At 44.6% G+C, this 27,620-nt stretch overlaps 1 protein-coding gene across 3 annotated transcripts in view; it reads left to right on the top strand.

Moving 5' to 3' along the window:
- Window positions 1-8,691: 8,691 nt before the first annotated feature.
- The window catches only part of LOC517884 (PRAME family member 12), a 34,283-nt gene continuing 15,354 nt past the window's right edge, over window positions 8,692-27,620 (top strand). The window contains exons 1-3 of one of the 3 annotated variants that reach the window (XM_024976852.2): window positions 8,692-8,960; window positions 25,123-25,184; window positions 26,214-26,267. In XM_024976852.2, coding sequence (XP_024832620.2) covers window positions 8,912-8,960; window positions 25,123-25,184; window positions 26,214-26,267 — 165 coding nt within the window. In that variant the 5' untranslated portion in view covers window positions 8,692-8,911. Of the gene's footprint in view, window positions 8,961-9,217; window positions 10,171-21,390; window positions 21,852-25,122; window positions 25,185-26,213; window positions 26,441-27,620 lie in introns of those variants that run through there. The other 2 variants (XM_005217221.5, XM_059875787.1) reach the window with 2 other exon arrangements.

The following is a 27,620-nucleotide window of genomic DNA, read 5'->3' as shown; positions in this document are numbered from 1 at the left end:
TGTGGATGGCAGATAGAAAAGATTTGATATACCTGTGCTGTAAGAAGCTGACTATTGATTCAATCCCCATCAAAAACCTTATGAAGTTTCTGCATTTGATGAGAGTCGGACATGACTGAAGTGACTTAGCAGCAGCAGCAGCAGCAGTCTCCAGGAGGTGCAAGTGAATTGCATCTGGCAGCTGTCCACCCTGACCCTGTTTGCTCCTCTCCTGGGTCAGATGCACAGCGTACAGAGACTCATCCTCTCCCCCATTCTTGTGTCTGCCTTTGAGGAGCAGGAGCAGCAGGTTGTCCAATTTACCTCTCGGTTCCTCAAGCTGCACCACCTCCAGGATCTCTCTATGGAATGTCCCTCCTTCCTCAGTGGCCATCTGGACCAGATGCTAAGGTGAGACTGGCACCACTGACCAAGTAACAGTGAACACCACGCTAGCATGTTATTTGCATGTTGTCCTCTGCAGCTCTATCCTGAAGTGTGGTATCACACGACCACAGAAATCAAGGTAGGAGGCCAAACTTGGATCCAGATTCTGGAAAGGGACACACTACTAAGGCGCTACAGATTGGGGAGTTCATATCTGCTGATGGAGGGTTTGTCATTTCTGCCTTAGGAAGGGATATCTGTGTTCAGATGATTTAAGAACATAGGAAAGTGAAAGACGGAGAGACCACATTAGACTTTAATGTTTTTAAAGAGAAGCTCTATGCTCACTAGCTTCGGGACCACAATGAGCCTGTCTCAGATCGCCTGTCTTCAAAAGATTGTTTTCTGCTCCATATGTCTTAATAAAGATTCTGGAAATGATGGGAGCCAAAAGGATAGTAAAAATCTGTAGGTGATTTACAGATGATGCAGGGATGTAAGTGAGCCCCTGCTAACTGTCAACCTTAGCTAATGTTGTGGGTTTTGCCTAGGTTGGTTCTCTATTCATGTCACTGAGGTGCCTTATCTGACCAAGAGATAAGGAAGCCTTCGGACCAAGAAATGATTGAAGAAAAGCCTGGTTTGAGAGAATTTTTTCTTCCCCCCCAATAAAACAATTCAGTGATGTCTACTCTTTATTGAGACAAGGTGTCAGGCTCTTCTATGAGCTTGTTATAGAAAATCCATTATCTTGATTCATCCTCTTAAAGAAGTGGAATATGTTGTACTCTGCTTGAGAGATGAGGAAAAGAATTTTCCAGATTCTGGGAATTTGACCTGGTCATACAGTGAAAGTGAAGGGACTCAGGCTAAAATGAGACGACATCCTGGGTGCTGACTTGAAGGTGGTTAGAAAGACCTTGACTTTAGTCAAATCATTTGTCTCCCACCTGGAGGTCACTTGACTCCCCGATTTCTCAGACCTAATTTCTAGATTTCTCCTCAGGTGCCTGAAGACCAGCTTGGAAAACCTCGCAATAATGCACTGCCTGCTCACGGAATCAGACTTGATCCATCTGTCCCAGTGTCCGAGCATCAGTCAGCTAAAGGGCCTGGATCTGAGTGGGGTCATTGTGACCAACTTTAGGCCTGTGATCCTTCAAATTCTGCTGGAGAAAGTAGCAGCCACTGTCCTGGAACTGGGCTTAGATGACTGTGAGATCTTGGACTCCCAACTTGAGGCCATCCTGCCTGCCCTGAGCCTCTGCTTCCAGCTCTGGTCCTCAGTCTGTGAGGGAACATCCTATCCATGGCTGCCACGGAGAAGCTGCTTCTCCATACTGCTGGGCTGCCCAATTTAAGTAAAGAATTTTATTCTGCCCCTCGGGAGAGTTATAGGTCTCAAGGAGTTTTACTCCAAGGGAGATTTGCTCAGCTTCAGGCTGGGTTGAAGGCGATTCTGAAAGTCCTAGGACAGCCCAGGACCATCTGGCTTAGCTCCAGCCCCTTTCTTCACTGCAGTGATGACATGCTCTATCACATGGAGCCTATTACCTACCACTGCAATAGTTCTGCCTATTTGATGCCTCTATCAAAAGCTTCCTTGGAAACTAAAATGAGGCTACAGTGGCATTGTATAGGAGCAGAGATCAATGGTTTTTCACATCTGTTTACTTCAAGTGGGAAAAGTTAAGGTGATCCAGTAAAGGTGCAGGATTGCAGGCAGAAATGTTGGCTTGGGGACTTGATATGACTTTGGGGGCCATGTATCCTATACAGTTGGAAATGTGAACCTAAATTTCTTTGAGGGAAAAGGGCTTGAGATACTCTTGTTAGAGTCATACCTGAGTTGACTGAAATGTTGTTAAGGTTGTTAAGAAATGGTCAGAAATAAAGGGATCCTCAGTGAAAACCAATGGCACCCCACTCCAGTACTCTTGCCTGGAAAATCCCATGGATGGAGGAGCCTGGAAGGCTGTAGTCCATGGGGTTGCTGAGGGTTAGACACGACTGAGCGACTTCACTTGCACTTTTCACTTTCATGCATTGGAGAAGGAAATGGCAACCCACTCCAGTGTTCTTGCCTGGAGAATCCCAGGGACGGGGGAGCCTGGTGGGCTGCTGTCTATGGGATCACAAAGAGCTGGACATGACTAAGTGACTAACACACACGCAGGGCTTCCCTGGTGGCTCAGTGATAAAAGAATCTGCAATTCAGGGACCTGGATTCGATCCCTGGGTAGGGAAGATCCCCTGGAGGAAAGCATGTCAACTCACTCCAGTATTCATGGCTGGAGAATCCCATGAACAGAGGAGTCTGGTGAGCTATGGTCCATAGAGTCTCAAAGAGTTGGGCACAAATAAAGCAACTGAGCACACAGTCATCATTACTTTGTTGGAGGCCTGGTTAACGATTGAGTAATGTGACAGATGACAGCCTTATAAAATAGACAAGATATAAGTAATACTACTAATAATATTAATAAAGTCTGAGTACAGCAGAAGCACAAGGTAGAAATAAGTTGAAAACGGCAAGAGAGAATAAATTAACACAATGGTTAGCATAACTAATTATAATCTGGTTGTAATAAACCATCAAGTCCAGATGGGAGTCAGATGGAGAAGCCAAATTCTAAAGTATCAGGAAGAGAGAAGTGGATAAATGCTTCACTGTTGTTTACAAAAGAATAATTTATCAACTTGTTGTAAGTCATAGTTAGCAAAGAGGAAAGATTTTCTGGAAAAGAAATACAAAAAGCCAATGTATTTCAAAATAAATCATAAAATTATAAATCATATTTTCAGTTCATTCATTCCATTCCCAATTATTTCCTATTGATCTGAATGAAGTCATCAGGTTTTCCATTAGTTTTATAATTTCTTACCCAGTTCAATGGAATGGTCTAAAATCACCAGAAATTTATATTTGCCTAAAAGTTCTCTTTATGAATCTTTTCAAAGATTTTCCTTTTATAAAAGTATCAGAGCAAAACAATTATTGTTGATAAATAACAAAAGACTTCAAGTGGTAGGATTAAAGATCTGATTATGATGCAATTGAAAGGAAACTTGGGTATTTCGGTGACACACAACATTTCAAGATAAGAACTAGAATTATGACTGATAACATTGTACCAGCACATATCAGGTTTTTAGAAAGTCCACATATATTTTAGAATATCTGTATTAATGACAGGCTTCCCTGTGGCTCAGACAGTAAAGAACCCGCCTGCCAACATAGGAGACTCGGGTTCGATCCCTGAGTCAGCAAGATACCCTGAAGAAGGAAATGGCAACCCACTCCAGTATTTTTGCATGGAGAATCCCATGGACAGAGGAGCCTGGCAGGTCGCAAAGAGTCAGACACAACTTGAGCGACTAACTGTATGAATGACACTTACACTCCAGTACTCTTGCCTGGAAAACCCCATGGACGAAGAGTCGGACTCAACTGAGTGACTTCACTTTCACTTTTCACTTTCATGCATTGGAGAAGGTAATGGCAACCCACTCCAGTGTTCTTGCCTGGAGAATCCCAGGGATGGGGGAGCCTGGTGACCTGCCGTCTACGGGGTTGCAGAGTCGGACACGACTGAAGCGGCTTAGCAGCAGTAGCAGCAGCAGCACCCACACAATATAACCCAAGAAGGGTTTACCACCACCTATGTGATGTTTCCACGGACTTAGCATACCAAATACATTTAATGTGTTTAATATTTCTCTTTGGGACTTTTCTGGGGCCTTTGGAAGCAGCTCAAAGTTACCTAGAGGTCAAAAGAAATTTATTTAGAATTTGACATGGGAAAATATGTCAAAGGTATCCAAATGTATCAAATGTGGTCATAGAGAAGCATAGGTCACTGTGAAACAATATTTATTCATTCAACCAACATGACAATAGAAGATTTTTTAAGGCAAATACAGATTATTAGAAAGCAAAGAAGCTCACAGTCTGTTATAAAAAAATAATTCAACTTAAAAAACAAACAAAAAATCCTCTGTTCTCTTAACAGAAAGAGAACAGTAAAATGCAGACCTGTACCAGCCCACTCTCAATGACAAACTTCATTTACTTAATTAAATTCAATCTGATTACACCCTCACTTTGTACAAAAATCTTTTCTTAGGGGTCTCTGTTTATAAACTTTACACGGCTTTCTGTATGTATAGTAGTCTATTCTTTATTCTCTTTCCTGTCGAGAAACAACCAGCTTTAGTACAAAATAACTTTCTTTCCTTTTAAAAAAATACATTTCTATTCCCCATATCTTTTTTCTTTTTCTTTTGGCTGAAAACACACATCTTACTTTCCTTGCACACTGAAATGTTTCCCTTAATATTTCTTGTAGCTTTAATTACATATTTCAGTTAGAATTCTCAACTCTTAAAGACCCAAATCTCCAGCAGAAGCCAAGAAGCAAGGAATTTTGAACACACCAACAATCCTCATTGGCAAAATAAGGTATCTATCTTGTACCCTCTCAGTTCAGTTCAGTCGCTCAGTCATGTCCGACTCTTTTCAACCCCATGAATCCCAGCACATCAGCGCTCCCTGTCCATCACCAACTCCCGGAGTTCACTCAGACTCACGTCCATTGAGTCAGTGATGCCATCCAGCCATCTCATCCTCTGTCATCCCCTTCTCCCCCTGCCCCCAATCCCTCCCAGCATCAGAGTCTTTTCCAATGAGTCAACTCTTTGCATGAGGTGGCCAAAGTACTGGAGTTTCAGCTTCAGCATCATTCCTTCCAAAGAAATTCCAGGGCTGATCTCCTTCAGAATGGACTGGTTGGATTTCCTTGCAGTCCAAGGGACTCTCAAGAGTCTTCTCCAACACCACAGTTCAAAAGCATCAATTCTTCAGCACTCAGCCTTCTTCCCAGTCCAACTCTCACATCCATACATGACTACAGGAAAAACCATAGCCTTGACTAGACGGACCTTTGTTGGCAAAGTAATGTCTCTGCTTTTGAATATGCAATCTAGGTTGGTCATAACTCTCCTTCCAAGGAGTAAGCGTCTTTTAATTTCATGGCTGCAGTGACCATCTGCAGTGATTTTGGAGCCCCGAAAAATAAAGTCTGACACTGTTTCCACTGTTTCCCCATCTATTTCCCATGAAGTGATGGGACCACATGCCATGATCTTCGTTTTCTGAATGTTGAGCTTTAAGCCAACTTTTTCACTCTCCACTTTCACTTTCATCAAGAGGCTTTTGAGTTCCTCTTCACTTTCTGCCATAAGGGTGGTGTCATCTGCATATCTGAGGATATTGATATTTCTCCTGGCAATCTTGATTCCAGCTTGTGTTTCTTCCAGTCCAGCGTTTCTCATGATGTACTCTGCATAGAAGTTAAATAAGCAGGGTGACAATATACAGCCTTGATGTACTCCTTTTCCTATTTGGAACCAGTCTGTTGTTCCATGTCCAGTTCTAACTGTTGCTTCCTGACCTGCATACAGGTTTCTCAAGAGGCAGGTCAGGTGGTCTGGTATTCCCATCTCTTTCAGAATTTTCCACAGTTTCTTGTGATCCACACAGTCAAAGGCTTTGGCATAGTCAATAAAGCAGAAATAGATGTTTTTCTGGAACTCTCTTGATTTTTTGATGATCCAGCGGATGTTGGCAATTTGATATCTGGTTCCTCTGCCTTTTCTGAAACCAGCTTGAACATCAGGAAGTTCACGGTTCACATATTGCTGAAGCTTGGCTTGGAGAATTTTGAGCATTACTTTACTAGTGTGTGAGATGAGTGCAATTGTGTGGTAGTTTGAGCATTCTTTGGCATTGCCTTTCTTTGGGATTGGAATGAAAACTGACCTTTTCCAGTCCTGTGGCCACTGCTGAGTTTTCCAAATTTGCTGGCATATTAAGTGCAGCACTTTCACAGCATCATCTTTCAGGATTTGAAATAGCTCAACTGGAATTCCATCACCTCCACTAGCTTTGTTCATAATGATGCTTCCTAAGGCCCCCTTGACTTCACATTCCAGGATGTCTGGCTCTAGGTGAGTGATCACACCACTGTGATTACCTTGGTCGTGAAGATCTTTTTCATACAGTTCTTCTGTGTATTCTTGCCACCACTTCTTAGTATCTTCTGCTTCTGTTAGGTCCATACCATTTCTGTCCTTTATAGAGCCCATCTTTGCATGAAATGTCCCCTTGGTATCTCTAATTTTTTTTGAAGAGATCTCTAGTCTTTCCCATTCTGTTGTTTTCCTCTATTTCTTTGCATTGATCGCTGAGGAAGGCTTTCTTATCTCTTCTTGCTATTCTTTGGAACTCTGCATTCAGATGCTTATATCTTTCCTTTTCTCCTTTGCTTTTCACTTCTCTTCTTTTCACAGCTATTTGTAAGGCCTCCACAGACAGCCATTCTGCTTTTTTGCATTTCTTTTCCATGGGGATGGTCTTCATCCCTGTCTCCTGTACAAGGTCACGAACCTCATTCCATAGTTCATCAGGCACCTTATCTATCAGATCTAGGCCCATAAATCTATTTCTCACTTCCACTGTATAATCATAAGGGAGTTGATTTAGGTCATACCTGAATGGTCTAGTGGTTTTCCGTACTTTCTTCAATTGAAGTCTGAATTTGGTAATAAGGAGTTCATGATCTGAGCCACAGTCAGCTCCTGGTCTTGTTTTTATTGTCTGTATAGAGCGTCTCCATCCTTGGCTGCAAAGAATATAATCAATCTGATTTCGTTGTTGACCATCTGGTGATGTTCATGTGTAGAGTCTTCTCTTGTGTTGTTGGAAGAAGGTGTTTGCTATGACCAGTGCATTTTCTTGGCAAAACTCTATTAGTCTTTGCCCTGCTTCATTCCGTATTCCAAGGCCAAATTTTCCTGTTATTCCAGGTGTTTCTTGACTTCCTACTTTTGCATTCCAGTCCCCTATAATGAAAAGGACATCTTTTTTGAGTGTTCTGAAAGGTCTTGTAGGTCTTCATAGAACCGTTCAACTTCAGCTTTTTCAGCGTTACTGGTTGGGGCATAGACTTGGATTACTGTGATATTGAATGGTTTGCCTTGGAAACGAACAGAGATCATTCTGCCGTTTTTGAGATTGCATCCAAGTACTATATTTCGAACTCTTCTGTTGACCATGATGGCTACTCCATTTCTTCTGAGGGATTCCTGCCTGCAGTAGTAGATATAATGGTCATCTGAGTTAAATTCACCCATTCCAGTCCATTTTAGTTCGCTGATTCCTAGAATGTCGACATTCACTCTTGCCATCTCTTGTTTGACCACTTCCAATATGCCTTGATTCATGGACCTGACATTCCAGGTTCCTATGCAATATTGCTCCTTACAGCATCAGACCTTGTCATCACCAGTCACATCCACAGCTGGGTATTATTTTTGCTTTGGCTCCATCCCTTCATTCTTTCTGGAGTTATTTCTCCACTGATTTCCAGTAGCATGTTGGGCACCTACTGACCTGAGGAGTTCCTCTTTCAGTATCCTATCATTTTGCCTTTTCATACTGTTCATGGGGTTCTCAAGGCAAGAATACTGAAGTGGTTTGCCATTCCCTTCTCCAGTGGACCCCATTCTGTCAGATCTCTCCACCATGACCCACTGTTTTGGGTTGCCCCACGGGCATGGCTTAGTTTAATTGAGTTAGACAAGGCTGTGGTCCTAGTGTGATTAGATTGACCAGTGGGCGGCTGTGACCAGCAGACTAAGCGCGGCTGAGAGGAGCTATCCCACGTCCGAGGTCAGGGGAGAAGCCAGGAGGACCCCATGCCTGAAGGGCAGCGGCCAAGATGAGTTACCCCATGTCCGAGGTCAGGGGCAGAAGCCAGGAGTACCCCATGCCCAAAGGGCAGTGGCCAAAGGAGTCACCCCACATCCGAGGTCAGGGGCAGTGGCAGAGAGTGCCAGGCTGCTATGGCGCAGAAACGGCCGAGAGGAGCTACCCAAGTCTGAGGTTAGGGGCAGTGGCTGGGAGGAGCTACCCCCGTGCCCGAGGTCAGGGGCGGCTGAGAGGAGCTACACCGCGTCCTAGGTCAGGGGTGGTGGCTGGGAGGAGCTACCCCACGCGCCCATGCCCGAGGCCAGGGGTGGCGGCCGGGAGGAGCTACCCCACACCAGAGGCTAGGGGCGGCGGCCGGGAGGACCAACCCCGTGTCTGAGGCCAGGGGCGGCGGCAGGGAGGAGCTACCCTGCGCCCGTGGTCAGGGGCGGCAGCCAGGAGGAGCTACCCAGTGTCCGAGGCCAGGGTGGTGGCCGGGAGGAGCTACCCCACACCCGAGGCTAGGGGCGGTGGCCGGGAGGAGCTACCCTGCATCCGAGGCCAGGGGCGGCGGCCGGGAGGAGCTACCCTGCGTCCGAGGTCAGGGGCGGCGGCGGGAGGAGCTACCCCGCGTCCGAGGTCAGGGGTGACTGAGAGGAGCTACACCACGTCCGAGGTCAGGGGTGGCGGCTGGGAGGAGCTACCCCACGCGCCCATGCCCGAGGCCAGGGGTGGCGGCCGGGAGGAGCTCCCCAACACCCGAGGCTAGGGGCAGCGGCCGGGAGGACCAACCCCATGTCCGAGGCCAGGGGCAGCGGCCAGGAGGAGCTACCCTGCGTCCGAGGTTAGTGGCGGTGGCCGAGAGGAGCTACCCCGCGTCCGAGGTTAGTGGCGGTGGCCGAGAGGAGCTACCCCGCGTCCAAGGCCAGGGTCGGCGGCCTAGAGGAGATACCCCACGTCGGAGGCCAGGGGCGGCGGCCTAGAGGAGCTACCCCGTGTCGGAGGCCGGGCGCGGCGGCCTAGAGGAGATACCCCGCGTCGGAGGCCGGGGGCGGCGGCCTAGAGGAGCTACCCCGCGTCCGAGGCCGGGGGCGGCGGCCTAGAGGAGCTACCCCGCGTCGGAGGCCGGGGGCGGCGGCCTAGAGGAGCTACCCCGCGTCGGAGGCCGGGGGCGGCGGCCTAGAGGAGCTACCCCGCGTCGGAGGCCGGGGGCGGCGGCCGAGAGGAGATACCCCGCGTCGGAGGCCGGGGGCGGCGGCCTAGAGGAGCTACCCCGCGTCGGAGGCCGGGGGCGGCGGCCGAGAGGAGATACCCCACGTCGGAGGCCGGGGGCGGCGGCCGAGAGGAGCTACCCCGCGTCGGAGGCCAGGGGCGGCGGCCCGGAGGAGCTACCCCGCGTCGGGTGCCAGGGGCGGCGGCCTGGAGGAGTTACCCCGCGTCCGAGGTCAGGGACGGCGGCCGGGAGGAGCTACCCCGCGTCCGAGGTCAGGGATGGCGGCCGGGAGGAGCTACTCCTCGTCGAGGTCAGGGGCGGCAGCCGGGAGGAGCTACCCCGCGTCGGGGGCCAGGGGCGGCGGCCTAGAGGAGATACCCCGCGTCGGAGGCCAGGGGCGGCGGCCGAGAGGAGCTACTGCTCGTCGAGGTCAGGGGCGGCAGCCGGGAGGAGTTACCCCGCGTCCGAGGTCAGGGACGGCGGCCGGGAGGAGCTACCCCGCGTCCGAGGTCAGGGATGGCGGCCGGGAGGAGCTACTCCTCGTCGAGGTCAGGGGCGGCAGCCGGGAGGAGCTACCCCGCGTCGGGGGCCAGGGGCGGCGGCCTAGAGGAGATACCCCGCGTCGGAGGCCAGGGGCGGCGGCCGAGAGGAGCTACTGCTCGTCGAGGTCAGGGGCGGCAGCCGGGAGGAGTTACCCCGCGTCCGAGGTCAGGGGCGGCGGCAGAGAGGAGCTACCCCGCGTCCAAGGAGCGGTGGCTTCGCGGGCACAGGAGGGCCTAGAGGACCTATCCCACGTTGAAGGTTAGGAAGAGCGGCAGTGAGGAGATACCCCTCGTCCAAGGTAAGGAACAGCGGCTGCACTCTGCTGGAGCAGCCATGAAGAGATTGTAGCCTCTAGAACCATGTATTTTCTCATAGCAGAGTTTCATTCCTTAATGTGTTTGCTGCTGCTGCTAAGTCGCTTCAGTCGTGTCCAACTCTGTGCGACCCCATAGACAGCAGCCCACCAAGCTTCCCCGTTCCTGGGATTCTCCAGGCAAGAACACTGGAGTGGGTTGCCATTTCCTTCTCCAATGTGTGAAAGTGAAGTCGCTCAGTCGTGTCCGACTCTAGCGACCCCGTGGACTGCAGCCCACCAGGCTCCTCCGTCCATGGGATTTTCCAGGCAAGAGTACTGGAGTGGTGTGCCATTGCCTTCTCCGGGCTTAATGTGTTTAATAAACTCCAAAATCTTTAGATTTCCTTGGGTAAGAAGACAAAATTAAATAAACCAGGACCTCATTAGCAATTAATGTTTCTGTATTTTATGTTACTTGAATGGATACTCAGTGAATAACGATCATTTAACTTAATTTTGCAAAATTCTAAAGTTTTAAGTTATCAAAAATCTGGAGAAACTGTTTTAGATAGACATACCCAAAACATAATTATTTCTAACATTTACCTGAAAAATACTACCTTTACTCTATAAATTAAGAAAATATCATCATTTTGCCAAGTTATTTTCTCTTGCTGGCAAACTCTGCAACAGAACTAACATGAACTTATTGACCTTCAGAAAACCTAGGAACAATAAAAGTAAGGCATGTCTTTCTAAGGGAAGTAAGTTAGACAGAGAAAGAGAACCATCATATGACATCCCATATATGCAGAATTTAAAAGAAATGATACAAATGACCTTATTTTCAAAATAGGAACAGACTCAGAGTTGATCTTACAGGGGGAATAATGGGGGAAAGAGATAGGGAGTTTGGGATTCACAGGCACATACTGCTATATTTAAAATAGATAATCAACAAGGTCTTGCTGTATAGCACAGGAAAATCTGCTCAGCATTATGTGGTAGCTTGGATAGAACAGGAGTTTGGGGATTGAATGGATACATGTGTATGCATGACTGAATTCCTTTGCTGTCCACTTGAAACTTTCACAACTTTTAATTGGCTATTCTCCAATATAGAATAAAAAGCTAAAAAAGAACTAAGGCATGTCTGTGTTGATTAAACCAACAATTTTAAACTAGATTTAATATCAGATATTATTTTAATGGGTTGAATATTTCTGAATAGTCACTGAATATTTCTTAGGTCACATAAACCTAAAATTCTTACTCAGTTTCCTTTATATTTAAAATATTTACTTTGTACATACTTTTAGGTTTATTATAAATTTATTTATCCTAATATTAACTAGAGGTAGAGATATATCATATGTATAATGTACGTAGAATATATAAACAGACAAAACTAGAGAACTCATAACTTCAATTCAACAGTTATGAATCAGGTATTACAATGTTAATTTACCATTTATAAATAACATTTGCAAAAAGTTAAAAAATTTTTTCTCAGATGACTAAGGCTTTACTATGTGGGAAAAACTTTTTTTTTCTTTTTTTGGGGGGGAAAAACTTTTTTAAGATTTTGTATTTTTGCTTGACAATTCTTTAAGAGGCTATGAATTAGATTTGGGGTAAGGGAGCCTTTCCAGCAGTTTAAAAAGGCCTCTTTTCCCACCTTTTTATTCCTCAACTAGTTTTAGGTTTTACTTGATTGAGTTGATAGAGTTCAGCCTCAGATTATTGTGTGCTGTGTTTATTTCTCGGATTTGCAGAGATGCAAAACAAAGCAGTTGCTTCTATTTCCCTGAAGAACTGATCTGCCAGGGAAATGATGTGAAATGATTGATTTTTCAAACCATATAGTCATTAACTTCCTTTTTTATATGCAAGTGAGAAGATTTCTAAGTAAACTGAAAGTCAAGAGTTCTACATTCTAGAATTTGAGAGTTCAATTTATGATGCCCTCAAAACTGGTACAAGGCGTTCATCAAAGGCTCTCTTTTTGATTGTGCAAGTTAAACCCAGAACAACCACAACAAAAAGAACCCTCTATCATTATTTTTATTAGCCCCTGGATATTTGCTCTCTAATTTTTACTTTGTATTGGGCAGGTTCAGGTAACATCAGTTTCCTTTAGTGTTTTCAACTAATCTTTCTGAGGGGCAGATTCACAGGTTCTGCCTTATACTAAGGAAGCAATTCCTAATGAGATATAATGTCTATTCCATAATATAATAAGGGAAAAGAGATATAGCCATCTTATATATAGCCTATTTTAAGTACACAATTTTTAATGAAATTTTATCTCCATTTTTTTCAAGTTTACAACTTTAATTTCCGATTCCATTAGGACCCTATCAACAAGCCTTGGTTTTATAAGGAGTCCTAGAAGCTTTCCTTTCGTTTTATCCACTGACCACTTTATCTGTTTTTGTATAAAAAGTTGCCAGGGATTCAGCCAGTGTATATGTGCATATTTAAACCTGAATAATTAGAGCAGAATTGTATGAGGTCATTTAACGTAGGTGTCTCCCTTTTACCCATCCCACCTTGGAAAGTGTTGTGTCAGAACATTTTAACCCCCATTAACATTTGTTTTCTTTATTCCGTGTCTTAATAATCATCTAAAGATTTTTATTTTGGGGAGATGAATACCTTTAAATTTTCCAGCTTGTTAAGAAGTCTTTCGGAGAAGGCAATGGCACCCCACTCCACTACTCCTGCCTGGAAAATCCCATGGATGGAGGAGCCTGGTGGGCTGCAGTCCATGGGGTCGCTAGGAGTCGGACATGACTGAGCGACTTCACTTTCAGTTTTCACTTTCATGCATTGGAGAAGGAAATGGCAACCCACTCCAGTGTTCTTGCCTGGAGAATCCCAGGGCCGGGGGAGCCTGGTGGGCTGCCGTCTATGGGGTCGGACATGACTGAAGCGACTTAGCAGCAGCAGCAGCAGCAAGAAGTCTTTAGAATTTCTATCTTTTTAAAAAAATTTCCTTGTTAATCAATCTAATTAACATTAATGAGCCTAATGTTTTTCTTAGCATCTATGAAACAAATTGAGGAGAAATTGAAATAATAAGTGAGGCTTCCCAAACTGGTTTTTTATTTGTTTTAAAATATGTGAGTTATTAGGTTAATGAAAGTGAAAGTATTAGTCACTCAGTCATCTCCAACTCTTTCCAATCTCATGGACTGGGGGCCACCAGGCTTCTCTGTCGGTGGAATTCTCCAGGCAAGAATACTGGAGTGAGTTGCCATTCCATTCTCCAGGGGATCTTCCTGACCCAGGGATTGAACCCCGGTCTCCTGCATTACAGGCAGATTCTTTACCAGCTGAACCACCCATAGTTATACATATATTTTCCCTTTCTTTCTATTTTGATTTTTCCCATTTGTTGTTGTTCAGTCTGACTCTTTGCGACCCTATGGATTGCAGCACACCGGGGTTCCCTGTCTCTCACTGTCTCTCAAAGTTTGCCCAAGTTCATGTTCTATAGTCAATAGTCCATGATGCTATCCAACTGTCTCATCCTCTGCCACTCTTTCCCATAGTTACCGATAAATTAGTTGTTTATGCTGAGAGCTCTCTATAAAATTTTTCATTTTAGAATTTCCTCCAACTTAATGTATCCACTCTTTGGCCATTTGTAAGTATTATTTTAGTAGTGATTTAAACCTATAAGACACAAGAGATATCCTCACAAGAAAATGCAAAGGTTATATGGAATCCTCACAAAATCTGACAAGTTTGCTCCAAAAAATAATCTAAGAAAGTACCTTCATTGCACAGGTGGCTGTAACAAAGGTTAAGATGAGAAAGGCTCCTGACAATTGGTACAGCCAAAAGGACTGTTCAGAATCCCAAGCATACACCATATGTGTACCTTTCCGATGGCAGAGACCAAGCTCTCAAACTCAGGAAAATAAAAATGCCGTAGATGTTCAGATAAAACATTTACACCTCACAGACACTGGGAGAGAAATGTAAGTTCCCCCTAGAAGGGCTTTTGTATCTTTAAGGTCGGAATTCTGAAAAGGAAAAAAAAAAAGAAAAAAACATTTTTTTTTTCAAGCCTGGTGTATATAGCTGTGAGCATTATGCTACCACTTATGGAATATCAAAAGAATCCCAAATTGGCTGTTTTCAAGCTGAAATTTCCTTTAGTATTATTTCCCCTGTCCAGTAAATACTTACAAGCATATGCTCCATATATACTGGACACAAATTAAGCTGGAATGTTACAGTTTGGCTTTCTGACACCACTCTTTTCTCTGTTTGAGAGACTCTGTTTACTATTAAAGTGGAACTGAGGAAGTGTTGGTCACTCAGTCGTGTCTGGCTCTTTGCGATCCCATGGACTGCGAAGCTACAGTCCCTGGGATTCTCCAGGCAAGAATATTGGAGAGGGTAGCCATTCCCTTCTCCAGGTTATTTCCCTGACCCAGGGATCAAACCCGGGTCTCCGAATTGCAGGCAGAGTCTTTGCCATTTGAACCACCAGAGAAACCTACTATCAAATTGTATTTGTTAAGGATGAAACTTAAACTGTGTGGTGGGTCAGTGTGCTCCTTGCAAGCTTAACTCCACTAGGTGTCACCCTGAAGACATTGCAGCTCTCTGAATTGTCTCTGATTCTCCTTCCAGCCCGGAGAAGGCAATGGCACCCCACTCCAGCACTCTTGCCTGGAAAATCCCACGAACGGAGGAGCCTGGTGGGCTGCAGTCCATGGGGTGGCTAAGAGTCGGACACGACTGAGCAACTTCACTTTCACTTTTCACTTTCATGCATTGGAGAAGGAAATGGCAACCCACTCCAGTGTTCTTGCCTGGAGAATCCCAGGGATGGGGGAGCTGCCATCTGTGGGGTCACATAGAGTCGGACACGACTGAAGCGACTTAGCAGCTCCCTCCAGCCAATTAAAAATGCTGTGGGTGCTCAGCTGACTGATGTCCAATTCTTCTACCTCATCCCAGGACAAGCAAGTCTTTTAATTACTAAGTGGGTTTCCCCGTGGGACAACAGTAAGGTATGAATACTCTGCCTCCACCACTCCCCTCAGTCTCTGAGTCACTTGAGAACACTCTAACCAACTGGGAAGAATCTCCTTCCTCTTAATTGGAGCAAAATGCTCATGTGTTGTTTTCACTTTTACCCCAAACACTTATATTAAGACAGCCAAGTTGAGGAAAGAGGTCAGGTCAGCCTCCTACTTAACCACTCAGCCAAGACTGCTCAGTGTCTTTCAATTAAGTAAGTCCCAGTGTCTTCCAATTGGACTCCCTCAGAATCTTTCAACTGTGGGGCCAAGTGCCTGCTATTAACCATCATATAAAAGTCAGGATCATGAATCAATAATTGAGGATCTGAGAATCAGAAGAGAGTAATCCAACATAGTCTGAAGTCTCCCAGAAAGTATCTTGTAAAAGGGGACTCTGTTGGTACCAAGGCTCTGCTTCTTTGTAGAGTTAGGTGAAGGAGAGAAGTCAGTTCTGGCTCCTTTCATGGTCACCAAAACTGTTTACTGTAAAAATGTACACAGCCTGAAAGTTGAGAATTATGTTTTATATAGTGGCCTTACTGAGAACTACAGTTCAGGGAGAAATCTCAAATAGTTCTGAGGAACTGTTTCAAAGAGGTAAGGGAGGAGTCAGGGTATATAGGAGACCCTGATGGAAAAAAAAAAAAAGTCAAACATCAAAAATTTATTGCTAATCACAAAAACCAGATATCTCAAATTAGTGATTATGACACTTTTCTATGTATGGGAAGGTATAACAGTCTGGGCTTATTGAATCCATTCCTTTGATACGCATCTTAACTATCTAGGGCCAGTATCCTGTTTCTCCATCCTGAATTCCCCTCAGGGTGCTCTGTTGGAGGAGCTGCAGTGGCTGAAAACTCTGGCTGAAGCATTCATCATATATGAAATGGCAGGTGGCATTCTTTGTCCACAAGCAAAAGCTTAGGAGAAGACCACAAGTGCGACTGGAAAGAGAAGTCTACTTCAGTCCTCCCTGAGACACACCTACTTGCTGGGTAATGGAAATGGAGAACAGTTGCCTTCAGAAGTGTTTAAGCTCAATCACAGACCTATGTCCAACATGGGCAGGAGAGGCTGTGTCTGAGTGTTATCAGTGAATCTCCTGGGACCTGGACTCTGAGTCAGCTCCTTCCTGCAGGTGGTCTCTTCCATGGGTAGAGGCCGGGTGTGGGCAGCTCCTGGAGACAGAAGTGGCATTGGATTACTACACAGGGGGTCAGTGACTCTGATGGGAATCATTTTGGAAATTTGGGGCTGACTGGGCCCTGAACACACAATTGCAGGATCTCAGTCCACCCTATGTGTCCACTTTTCCAAGGTCTGAAGAACTATATAATGAATATGGGTGGGAAGAGTTCATAGGTGACTTCCATGACTGTGCACAGTGAGAACCAGGGCTGCTGATGAGGAAACACCAGTTATAAAGTTGAGAAGGTGCGCTTCTCCTCAGAAGTACAAGGAACATCTCTTACTTCCCAAGACCCCTGTGACATTTGTTGACTTGGTTTTTTAGGTGGCATTTCAGGAGGTAGTGTGTGTTCCAAGTGTAAACCACAATAATGAAATGGCAATGCAGATGACCAGTTAAGGTACCACAAGGCTGGCTGTGTGGCCTGGGTTGGGACTAGGTGATGGAAAGCATTCTATTGGATCCCGATGTTGAGAGGCTTCCTGGGGGAGCTATTCTCCACCCCAGACCCTAGGTTTGCCTGAACCTACAAAAACCACTTCAGGTTTAGCTGCAACTCTTATTTCTCTATATGCTGGCAAATTAAAGGTGACCTCAGGATTCATACTAAATATAATCCCAGAAAAGAAAACATATAGGTGATCAACAGGTTACATGAAAGATGCTCAACATCACTAATCAGATAAATGCAAGTCACAACCTCCTTGAGATATCCCCTCATATCTTTTAGAATGACAGTAATCAAAAAGATGAGAGAACAAGTGTTGAGGAGGTTGTGGAGCAAAGGAAGCCTTTGTGCATGGTTGGTGGGAATTTAAATTGGTCTAATCACTGTAGAAAACAGTATGCTGCTGCTGCTGCTAAGTCGCTTCAGTCATGTCTGACTCTGTGCGACCCCATAGATGGCAGCCCACCAGGCTCCCCCATCCCTGGGATTCTCCAGGCAAGAACACTGGAGTGGGTTGCCATTTCCTTCTCCAATGCATGAAAGTGAAAAGTGAAAGTGAAGTCGCTCAGTCATGTCTGACTCCTAGTGACCCCATGGACTGCAGCCTACCAGGCTCCTCCATCCATGGGATTTTCCAGGCAAGAGTACTGGAGTGGGGTGCCATTGCCTTCTCTGAGAAAACAGTATGGGAGTTCCTCAAAACATTAAAAAGAGAACTATCATATTATCAAGCAATCTACTTCTGGATTTATATCTGAATTTAATGAAATTGCTATTTCAAAAAGATACTGCACTCCCATGTTCATTGCAGCATTATTTTAAAAAGCCAAGATATGGAAACTAAGTGTCTATCTATGGATGATGGAGAAAATGGCGTTTTACACACACACACACACACACACACACACACACACACACCATAAAAAGAAGGAACTTCTGACATTTTCTCTTTTTAAAATTTTATTTTTAATTTTTTTAACACCAAAAACATTTTGTATTGGGGTATAGCCAATTAACAATGTTTTGATAGTTTCAGGTGAACAGTAAAGGGACTCAGCTTTACATATACATGTATCCCTTCTTCCCCAAACTCCCCTTCCATCCAGGCTGGCACATAAAATTGAGAAGAGTTCCATGTGCTATATAATAGGTTTTTGTTGGTTATCCATTTTAAATATAGCAGTGTATACGGTGACCTTTCCAAAGTCCTTAAGTATCCCTCCCCTCTGCAACCCTGAGTTCATTTTCTAGGTCTGTGAGTCTTTTTCTGTTCTGTAATTAAGGTATTTGTATCATTTCTTTTTAGATTCCACATATAAGGAGTGTCATATGATATTTCTCTTTCTCTGACTTACTTCTCTGTTTGACTTACTTCACTCAGTATGACACTCTCTAGGTCCATCCATGTTGCTGTAAATGGCCTTATTTCATTCCTTTTAACACATGAGTAATATTCCATTATCAGATCAGATCAGTCGCTCAGTCGTGTGTGACTCTTTGCGACCCCATGAATCGCAGCACGCCAGGCCTCCCTGTCCATCACCAACTCCCAGAGTTCACTCAGACTCACGTCCATTGAGTCAGTGATGCCATCCAGCCATCTCATCCTCTGTCGTCCCCTTCTCCTCCTGCCCCCAATCTCTCCCAGCATCAGAGTCTTTTCCAATGAGTCAACTCTTTGCATGAGGTGGCCAAAGTACTGGAGTTTCAGCTTTAGCATCATTCCTTCCAAAGAAATCCCAGGGCTGATCTCCTTCAGAATGGACTGGTTGGATCTCCTTGCAGTCCAAGGGACTCTCAAGAGTCTTCTCCAACACCACAGTTCAAAAGCATCAATTCTTTGGTGCTCAGCCTTCTTCACAGTACAACTCTCACATCCATACATGACCACAGGAAAAACCATAGTCTTGACTAGACGGACCTTTGTTGGCAAAGTAATGTCTCTGCTTTTGAATATGCTATCTAGGTTGGTCATAACTTTCCTTCCAAGGAATAAGTGGCTTTTAATTTCAGGCCGTAGTCACCATCTGCAGTGATTTTAGAGCCCAAAATAATAAAGTCTGACACTGTTTCCACTGTTTCCCCATCTATTTCCCATGAAGTGATGGGACTGGATGCCATGATCTTTGTTTTCTGAATGTTGAGCTTTAAGCCAACTTTTTCACTCTCCACTTTCACTTTCATCAAGAGGCTCTTAATGTTCCTCTTCACTTTCTGCCATAAGGGTGGTGTCATCTGCATATCTGAGGATATTGATATTTCTCCCGGCAATGTTGATTCCAGCTTGTGTTTCTTCCAGTTCAGCGTTTCTCATGATGTACCCTGCATATAAGTTAAATAAGCAGGGTGACAATATACAGCCTTGACGTACTCCTTTTCCTATTTGGAACCAGTCTTGTTCTATGCCCAGTTCTAACTGTTGCTTCCTGACCTGCATACAAATTTCTCAAGAGGCAGATCAGGTGGTCTGGTATTCCCATCTCTTTCAGAATTTTCCACAGTTTCTTGTGATTCACACAGTCAAAGGCTTTGGCATAGTCAATAAAGCAGAAATAGATGTTTTTCTGGAACTCTCTTGCTTTTTCCATGGTCCAGAGGATGTTGGCAATTTGATCTCTGGTTCCTCTGCCTTTTCTAAAACCAGCTTGAACATCAGGAAGTTCACAGTTCACGTATTGCTGAAGCCTGGCTTGGAGAATTTTGAGCATTACTTTACTAGCGTGTGAGATGAGTGCAATTGTGCAGTAGTTTGAGCATTCTTCGGCATTGCCATTCTTTGGGATTGGAATGAAAACTGACCTTTTCCAGTCCTGTGGCCACTGCTGAGTTTTCCAAATTTGCTGGCATATTAAGTGCAGCACTTTCACAGCATCATCTTTCAGGATTTGAAATAGCTCAACTGGGGTTCCATCACCTCCATTAGCTTTGTTCGTAGTGATGCTTTCTAAGGCCCACTTGACTTCACATTCCAGGATGTCTGGCTCTAGGTCTGATTACACCATGGTGATTATCTGGGTCGTGAAGATCTTTTTTGTACACTTCTCCTGTGTATTCTTGCCACCTCTTCTTAATATCTTCTGCTTCTGTTAGGTCCATACCATTTCTGTCCTTTATCGAGCCATCTTTGCATGAAATGTCCCCTTGGTATCTCTAATTTTCTTGAAGAGATCTCTAGTCTTTCCCATTCTGTTGTTTTCTCTATTTCTTTGCATTGATCGCTGAGGAAGGCTTTCTTATCTCTTCTTGCTATTCTTTGGAATAGCCATTTTGCTTTTTTGCATTTCTTTTCCATGGGGATGGTCTTCATCCCTGTCTCCTGTACAATGTCATGAACCTCATTCCATAGTTCATCAGGCACTCTATCTATCAGATCTAGGCCCTTAAATGTATTTCTCACTTCCACTGTATAATCATAAGGGAGTTGATTTAGGTCATACCTGAATGGTCTAGTGGCTTTCCCTACTTTCTTCAATTTCAGTCTGAATTTGGCAATAAGGAGTTCATGATCTGAGCCACAGTCAGCTCCTGGTCTTGTTTTTGTTGACTGTTTTTGAGCTTCTCCATCCTTGGCTGCAAAGAACATAATCAATCTGATTTCGGTGTTGACCATCTGGTGATGTTCATGTGTAGAGTCTTCTCTTGTGTTGTTGGAAGAGGGTGTTTGCTATGACCAGTGCATTTTCTTGGCAAAACTCTATTAGTCTTTGCCCTGCTTCATTCCGTATTCCAAGGCCAAATTTGCCTGTTACTCCAGGTGTTTCTTGACTTCCTACTTTTGCATTCCAGTCCCCTTTAACAAAAAGGACATCTTTTTTGGGTGTTAGTTCTAAAAGGTCTTGTAGGTCTTCATAGAACCATTCAACTTCAGCTTCTTCAGTGTTACTGGTTGGGGCATAGACTTGGATTACTGTGATATTGAATGGTTTGCCTTGGAAACGAAGAGATCATTCTGTCATTTTTGAGACTGCATCCAAGTACTGCATTTCGGACACTTTTGTTGACCATGATGGCTACTCCATTTCTTTTGAGGGACTCCTGCCTGCAGTAGTAGATATAATGGTCATCTGAGTTAAATTCATCCATTCCAGTCCATTTTAGTTCGCTGATTCCTAGAATATTGACATTCACTTTTGCCATCTCTTGTTTGACCACTTCCAATTTGCCTTGATTCATGGACCTGACATTCCAGGTTCCTAAGCAATATTTCTCTTTACAGCATCGGACCTTGCTTCTATCACCAGTCACATCCACAGCTGGGTATTGTTTTTGCTTTGGCTCCATCCCTTCATTCTTTCTAGAGTTATTTCTCCACTGATCTCCAGTAGCATATTGGGCACCTACTGACCTGGGGAGTTCCTCTTTCAGTATCCTATCATTTTGCCTTTTCATACTGTCCATGGGCAAGAATCAATCTGATTTCGGTGTTGACCATCTGGTGATGTCCATGTATAGAGTCTTCTCTTGTGTTGTTGGAAGAGGGTGTTTGTTATGACCAGAGCATTTTCTTGGCAAAACTCTATTAGTCTTTGCCCTGATTTGTTCCATATTCCAAGGCCAAATTTGCCTGTTACTCCAGGTGTTTCTTGACTTCCTACTTTTGCATTCCAGTCCCCTATAATGAAAAGTACATCTTTTTTGGGTGTTAGTTCTAAAAGGTCTTGTAGGTCTTCATAGAACCGTTCAACTTCAGCTTCTTCAGTGTTACTGGTTGGGGCATAGACTAGGATTACTGTGATATTGAATAGTTTGCCTTGGAAACGAACAGAGATTATTCTGTCGTTTTTGAGATTGCATCCAAGTACTGCATTTCAGACTCTCTGTTGACCATTATCGCTACTCCATTTCAGATTGATTATATTCTTTGCAGCCAAAGATGGAGAAGCTCTACAGAGTCAGCAAAAACAAGACCAGGAGCTGACTGTAGCTCAGATCGTGAACTCCTTATTGCCAAATTCAGACTGAAATTGAAGACAGTAGGGAAAACCACTAGACCATTCAGGTATGACCTAAATCAAATCCCTTATGATTATACAGTGGAAGTGAGAAATAGATTTAAGGGCCTAGATCTGATAGAGTGCCTGATGAACTATGGAATGTGGTTCGTGACATTGTACAGGAGACAGGGATGAAGACCATCCCCATGGAAAAGAAATGCAAAAAAGCAAAATGGCTGTCTGGGGAGGCCTTACAAATAGCTGTGAAAAGAAGAGAAGCCAAAAGCAAAGGAAAAAAGGAAATATATAAACATCTGAATGCAGAGTTAAACATCTGAATGCAGAGTTCCAAAGAATAGCAAGAAGAGATGAGAAAGCCTTCTTCAGCGATCAATGCAAAGAAATAGAGGAAAACAACAGAATGGGAAAGACTAGAGATCTCTTTAAGAAAATCAGAGATACCAAAGGAACATTTCATGCAAAGATGGGCTCGATAAAGGACAGAAATGGTATGGACCTAACAGAAGCAGAAGATATTAAGAAGACGTGGCAAGAATACACAGAAGAACTGTACAAAAAATATCTTCATGACCCAGATAATCACGATGGTGTGATCACTGACCTAGAGCCAGACATCCTGGAATGTGAAGTCAAGTGGGCCTTAGAAAGCATCACTATGAACAAAGCTAGTGGAGGTGATAGAATTCCAGTTAAGCTATTTCAAATCCTGAAAGATGATGCTGTGAAAGTGCCGCACTCAATATGCCAGCAAATTTGGAAAACTCAGCAGTGGCCACAGGACTGGAAAAGGTCAGTTTTCATTCCAATCCCAAAGAAAGGCAACACCAAAGAATGCTCAAACTACCGCACAGTTGCACTCATCTCACACGCTAGTAAAGTAATGCTCAAAATTCTCCAAGCCAGGCTTCAGCAATATGTGAACCGTGAACTTCCTGATGTTCAAGCTGGTTTTAGAAAAGGCAGAGGAACCAGAGATCAAATTGCCAACATCCTCTGGACCATGGAAAAAGCAAGAGAGTTCCAGAAAAACATCTATTTCTGCTTTATTGACTATGCCAAAGCCTTTGACTGTGTGAATCACAAGAAACTGTGGAAAATTCTGAAAGAGATGGGAATACCAGACCACCTGATCTGCCTCTTGAGAAATTTGTATGCAGGTCAGGAAGCAACAGTTAGAACTGGACATGGAACAACAGACTGGTTCCAAATAGGAAAAGGAGTACGTCAAGGCTGTATATTGTCACCCTGCTTATTTAACCTATATGCAGAGTACATCATGAGAAACACTGGACTGGAAAAAACACAACTGGAATCAAGATTGCCGGGAGAAATACCAATAACTTCAGATAAGCAGATGACACCACCCTTATGGCAGAAAGTGAAGAGGAACATAAAGAGCCACTTGATCAAAGTGAAAGTGGAGAGTGAAAAAGTTGGCTTAAAGCTCAACATTCAGAAAACGAAGATCATGACATCTGGTCCCATCACTTCATGGGAAATAGATGGGGAAACAGTGGAAACAGTGTCAGACTTTATTACTTTGGGCTCCAAAATCACTGCATATGGTGACTGCAGCCCTGCAATTAAAAGCCCCTTACTCCTTGGAAGGAAAGTTATGACCATCCTAGATAGCATATTCAAAAGCAGAGACATTACTTTGTCAACAAAGGTCCGTCTAGTCAAGACTATGGTTTTTCCTGTGGTCATGTATGGATGTAAGAGTTGAACTGTGAAGAAGGCTGAGCGCCGAAGAATTGATGCTTTTGAACTGTGGTGTTGGAGAAGACTCTTGAGAGTCCCTTGGACTGCAAGGAGATCCAACCAGTCCATTCTGAAGGAGATCAGCCCTGGGATTTCTTTGGAAGGAATGATGCTAAAGCTGAAACTCCAGTACTTTGGCCATCTCATGCGAAGAGTTGTCTCACTGGAAAAGACTCTGATGCTGGGAGGGGTTGGGGGCAGGAGGAGAAGGGGACGACAGAGGATGAGATGGCTGGATGGCATCACTGACTCGATGGACGTGAGTCTGAGTGAACTCTGGGAGTTGGTGATGGACAGGGAGGCCTGGCGTGCTGGGATTCATGGGGTCTCAAAGAGTCGGACAAGACTGAGCGACTGATGTGATTTGATCTGATGGGCAAGAATACTGAAGTGGTTTGCCGTTCCCTTCTCCAGTGGACCACGTTCTGTCAGATTTCTCGACCATGACCCGCCCATCTTGGGTTGCCCCATGGGCACGGCTTAGTTTCATTGAGTTAGACAAGGCTGTGGTCCTAGTGTGATTAGATTGACTAGTTTTCTGTGAGTATGGTTTCAGTGTGTCTGCCCCCTGATGCTCTCTTGCAACACCTACCGTCTTACTTGGGTTTCTCTTACCTTGGACGCGGGGTATCTCTGCATGGCTGCTCGAGCAAAGCGCAGCCGCTGCTCCTTATCTTGGACGAGGGGTATCTCCTCACTGCTGCCCTTCCTGACCTTCACCGTGGGATAGCTCCTCTAGGCCCTCCTGGGCCCACACAGCCACCACTCCTTTGACGTGGGGTTCGTCCTCCCAGCCGCCGCCCTTGACCTCGGACGCGGGGTAGCTCCTCCCAGCCGCCGCCCTTGACCTCGGACACGGGGTAGCTCCTCTCGGCCGTTCTTGCGCCGTCGCAGCCTGGCACTCTCGGCCACTTCCCCTGACCTCGGACGTGGGGTAACTCCTCTTGGCTGCCGCCCTTCGGGCATGAGGTCCTCTGGGCTTCTGCCCCTGACCTCGGACGTGGGGTCGCTTCTCTCGCCCATGCTTAGTGCGCTGGTCGCAGCCGCCCACGCTTAGTGCGCCGGTCGCTCCCGAAGAATACAATACAATCATAATTTAAACTGTTTTGAGTCATTACAGGGTCCCTTTAGGAATGCCCTGGCTCCAGACTGCCTGAATCCTCCTTCATTACTCACTGTGATTTTGATCTGCTATCCATCAGAGAAGCCATGACTAAACCCTAGGGACCCAACCATATCCCCAAAAGCACTGCCTTTGCTCCCTTAACAGGCTCATGATCTGCTATTATTCCAACATGACGTTGAAATCCTGAAGGAAGAGTTTGGGGTGAAGTAGAAAAACCTAGCTTTATTGCCTTGGCAGGCAAAGGTAGACACACCAGGCTTCTGCCTCAAAAACTATGATGTGTCTTAAACTCAGAGAACTTGATGAGAGTTTTGATAACAGTGAGTCAAAGGTTGAGTCTCTGATAAGATTAGGGTGTGTGCAGGGTCTAGGGTGTTCTGGTCTCCTAAACTTGATGAACTTCTAAGGTCCCTTTAATCTTTCCTTAGGTGATTTCTTGCCTGATCCTCCCTTGATTAGCAACTGTTGGAATCCATCCCTGGGAACTCAGGTAAGCTCATGGAGGCTTAAGTTTTGCCTACAAGAAAGGGGAGACAGAAAGACCTCTGTGCTTGGGAGACCCACAGGGCCCCACTCAGTTTCAATTTCTCATTTAAAAATTTTAAAATGAAAGCAAATAATGTTTTCAAGCCAATTTGTGGTGATACCAAATTTCTGGGAGAGAACACCCTCAAAAGTGACATAGTTTCCTTTTAGTCACTCCCTTTAATTTACAAACACAACCCAGAGAAAAGGATTTAAATCTTCTTCTTCCCCAAGAGAGAGGAAAAGAAAGTTCATTTTACACTATTTGAGTTACATTTTCAGTTTTGAAATGCCCAGTTCCAACTACCTAGCCTCCACCCTTCTCAATGTGATTTTGAACTGATCTCCTTCAGAGAAGTCTTGACCTAAGATTGGAAAACCAATCACATCTCCCAAAGCACTTCCCTTTCCTTCCTGAATGGACTTCCCTGGTGGCTCAGATGGTAAAGTGTCTGCCTACAATGCGGGAGACCAGGGTTTGATCCCTGGGTTGGGAAGATTCCCCTGGAGAAGGAAATGGCAACCCACTCCAGTACCCTTGCCTGGAGAAATCCATGGATGGAGGAGCCTGGTGGGCCCCCAGTCCATGGGGCCGCAAAGAGTCAGACGCGACTTCACTTTTCACTTTCCTTCCTGAATAGATTCCTGATCTCCATGTGTCACACAATATCTAAGTGACACTTGATAAGTGGATAGCTTATTTTACTTCTTTTCAGAACAACACTACTGTCTTTGTGAAGTAGCTTTAATTCTTGGACATTTTGATAATTTTTAATGCCAAAGATCCCCAGTGATGCTTTAAAGTTTCATCTTATCTGCTGTCACAAATCAATAACTCCTTCCTGGTTTCACACCCACAGCTACTACTACTGGTATTGGTAAAGCCCAATCAATGTTTCTAGAATGAACCTAGGAAGGAGCCTTTGACTTCAATAGCCCTCCCTCATTCTTTATCTTCCCTGAATGTAATCTGATTCCATTCATTCCTCTGCAGATTGACAAAGACTCAATCAGGATTAACCAGAGGGGCAGTGTGAAACATTATCAGGTATCATTTTCTGATTGGCTGTTTGTAGTAGGAAAGAATAAGATGTGATTAGAAAAGTCTATAAAAGCCCTCAGTACTAAAGAAAGGATACAGAATCTTCCAGCTCCAGAGGCACCACCTGGGCTCTCCATCATGTCTGAGATCTGAGTAGCCTGCCACCCACATCAGAGCTGGTGAGTTACGGACTATAGACACCTTCATTTTACCCATGATCAACTGGTGTTGAATGGTGGCATGCACCTTGGGATGGCAGGAGAGCTTTTAAAAAGTATTTCTTGAGACTTCCCTGGGGCTCCAGTGGTTAAGGTTCTGCTCTTCCACTGCAGGGGGAACTTGTTCAATCTCTGGTCCAGGAACAAAGATCCTACAGGTGATGTGGCCAAAATGAATAAATAAATGAATAAAAGTATATTTTCAGGTGTACTCATTTAAGGTTTTGGTTTGGCCTCTAAAGTAGTTTAGACTTAATCCCAAATATTTGGATTGGTGCTTTGGTTTATATCATTTTTAAATGTCTTAATCAAGCAGATGCCCCTTTTAATGAAAGATGTTTGCTTGGAATTTTATTTCCTGAAATTTAAAATATTTAATTTGTACACATACAGCATTCATTTTAGGGGTATCTCCTCACCTTTCCCACCCCAGTTAACTGTGGGAACTCAAGATGGAAGCTGTGTGGTCCACATGATGCTTTTATTCCCATACTTTTAAGGCTATAAGTGATATTTTAAGCATTTTTTTTCTGAAAGGATGAAGCTCAGCCTCCAGCTCCCAGTAACTACTCACCAGTGGAACATTGTTAAGCAAAGCAGTGGATGAATCAGTGGTTGCATTTTTTCCCCCTCTACTTGTGACAGGCAACTGGCACTAAGGCACTTCTATCACCAGATCCAAGCCTGGTCTGCTCACTCTCACAACAGGCCAATAAATTCAAGAGATGAGAGACTAGGTGTTGAGGCAAGGAATATGACTTTTATTCAGAAAACAGCCTGACCAAGAAGATGGCAAACTAATGTCTCAAAATAACCATCTTGCTGGAGGCTGGGTGCCAGATTCTTTTATAGAATAGAGAGGAGGAGGAGTTGAGAAAGTAAAGTAGAAAGGCAATAATATCTTGCAAGTATCTCCTGGAATGTCCATCCTTGGGGAAGGGGTGTGTTAATCTCTTCATTCTTGCAGTCATTCACAGTTGGGTAGGGGCAAATTATCTCCCTGTGAGCTGAAAAAAGATGCTTTTAGTTTAGTCTTCAGGCAGAGGGCCAGGGTTCCCTGAAGCAGGCCATTATGTATGATTGTAATAACAAAAGCAACAGATTCAAGTCAATGAGAGAGATCTATTTTGGAGAGAGAATT

The sequence above is a fragment of the Bos taurus genome, chromosome 16 (assembly GCF_002263795.3).
Source record: "Bos taurus isolate L1 Dominette 01449 registration number 42190680 breed Hereford chromosome 16, ARS-UCD2.0, whole genome shotgun sequence".
NCBI lineage: Eukaryota > Metazoa > Chordata > Mammalia > Artiodactyla > Bovidae > Bos > Bos taurus.
The sequence above is the reverse complement of the archived record's forward strand: the minus strand, read 5'-3'. Positions and strand labels throughout refer to the sequence as shown.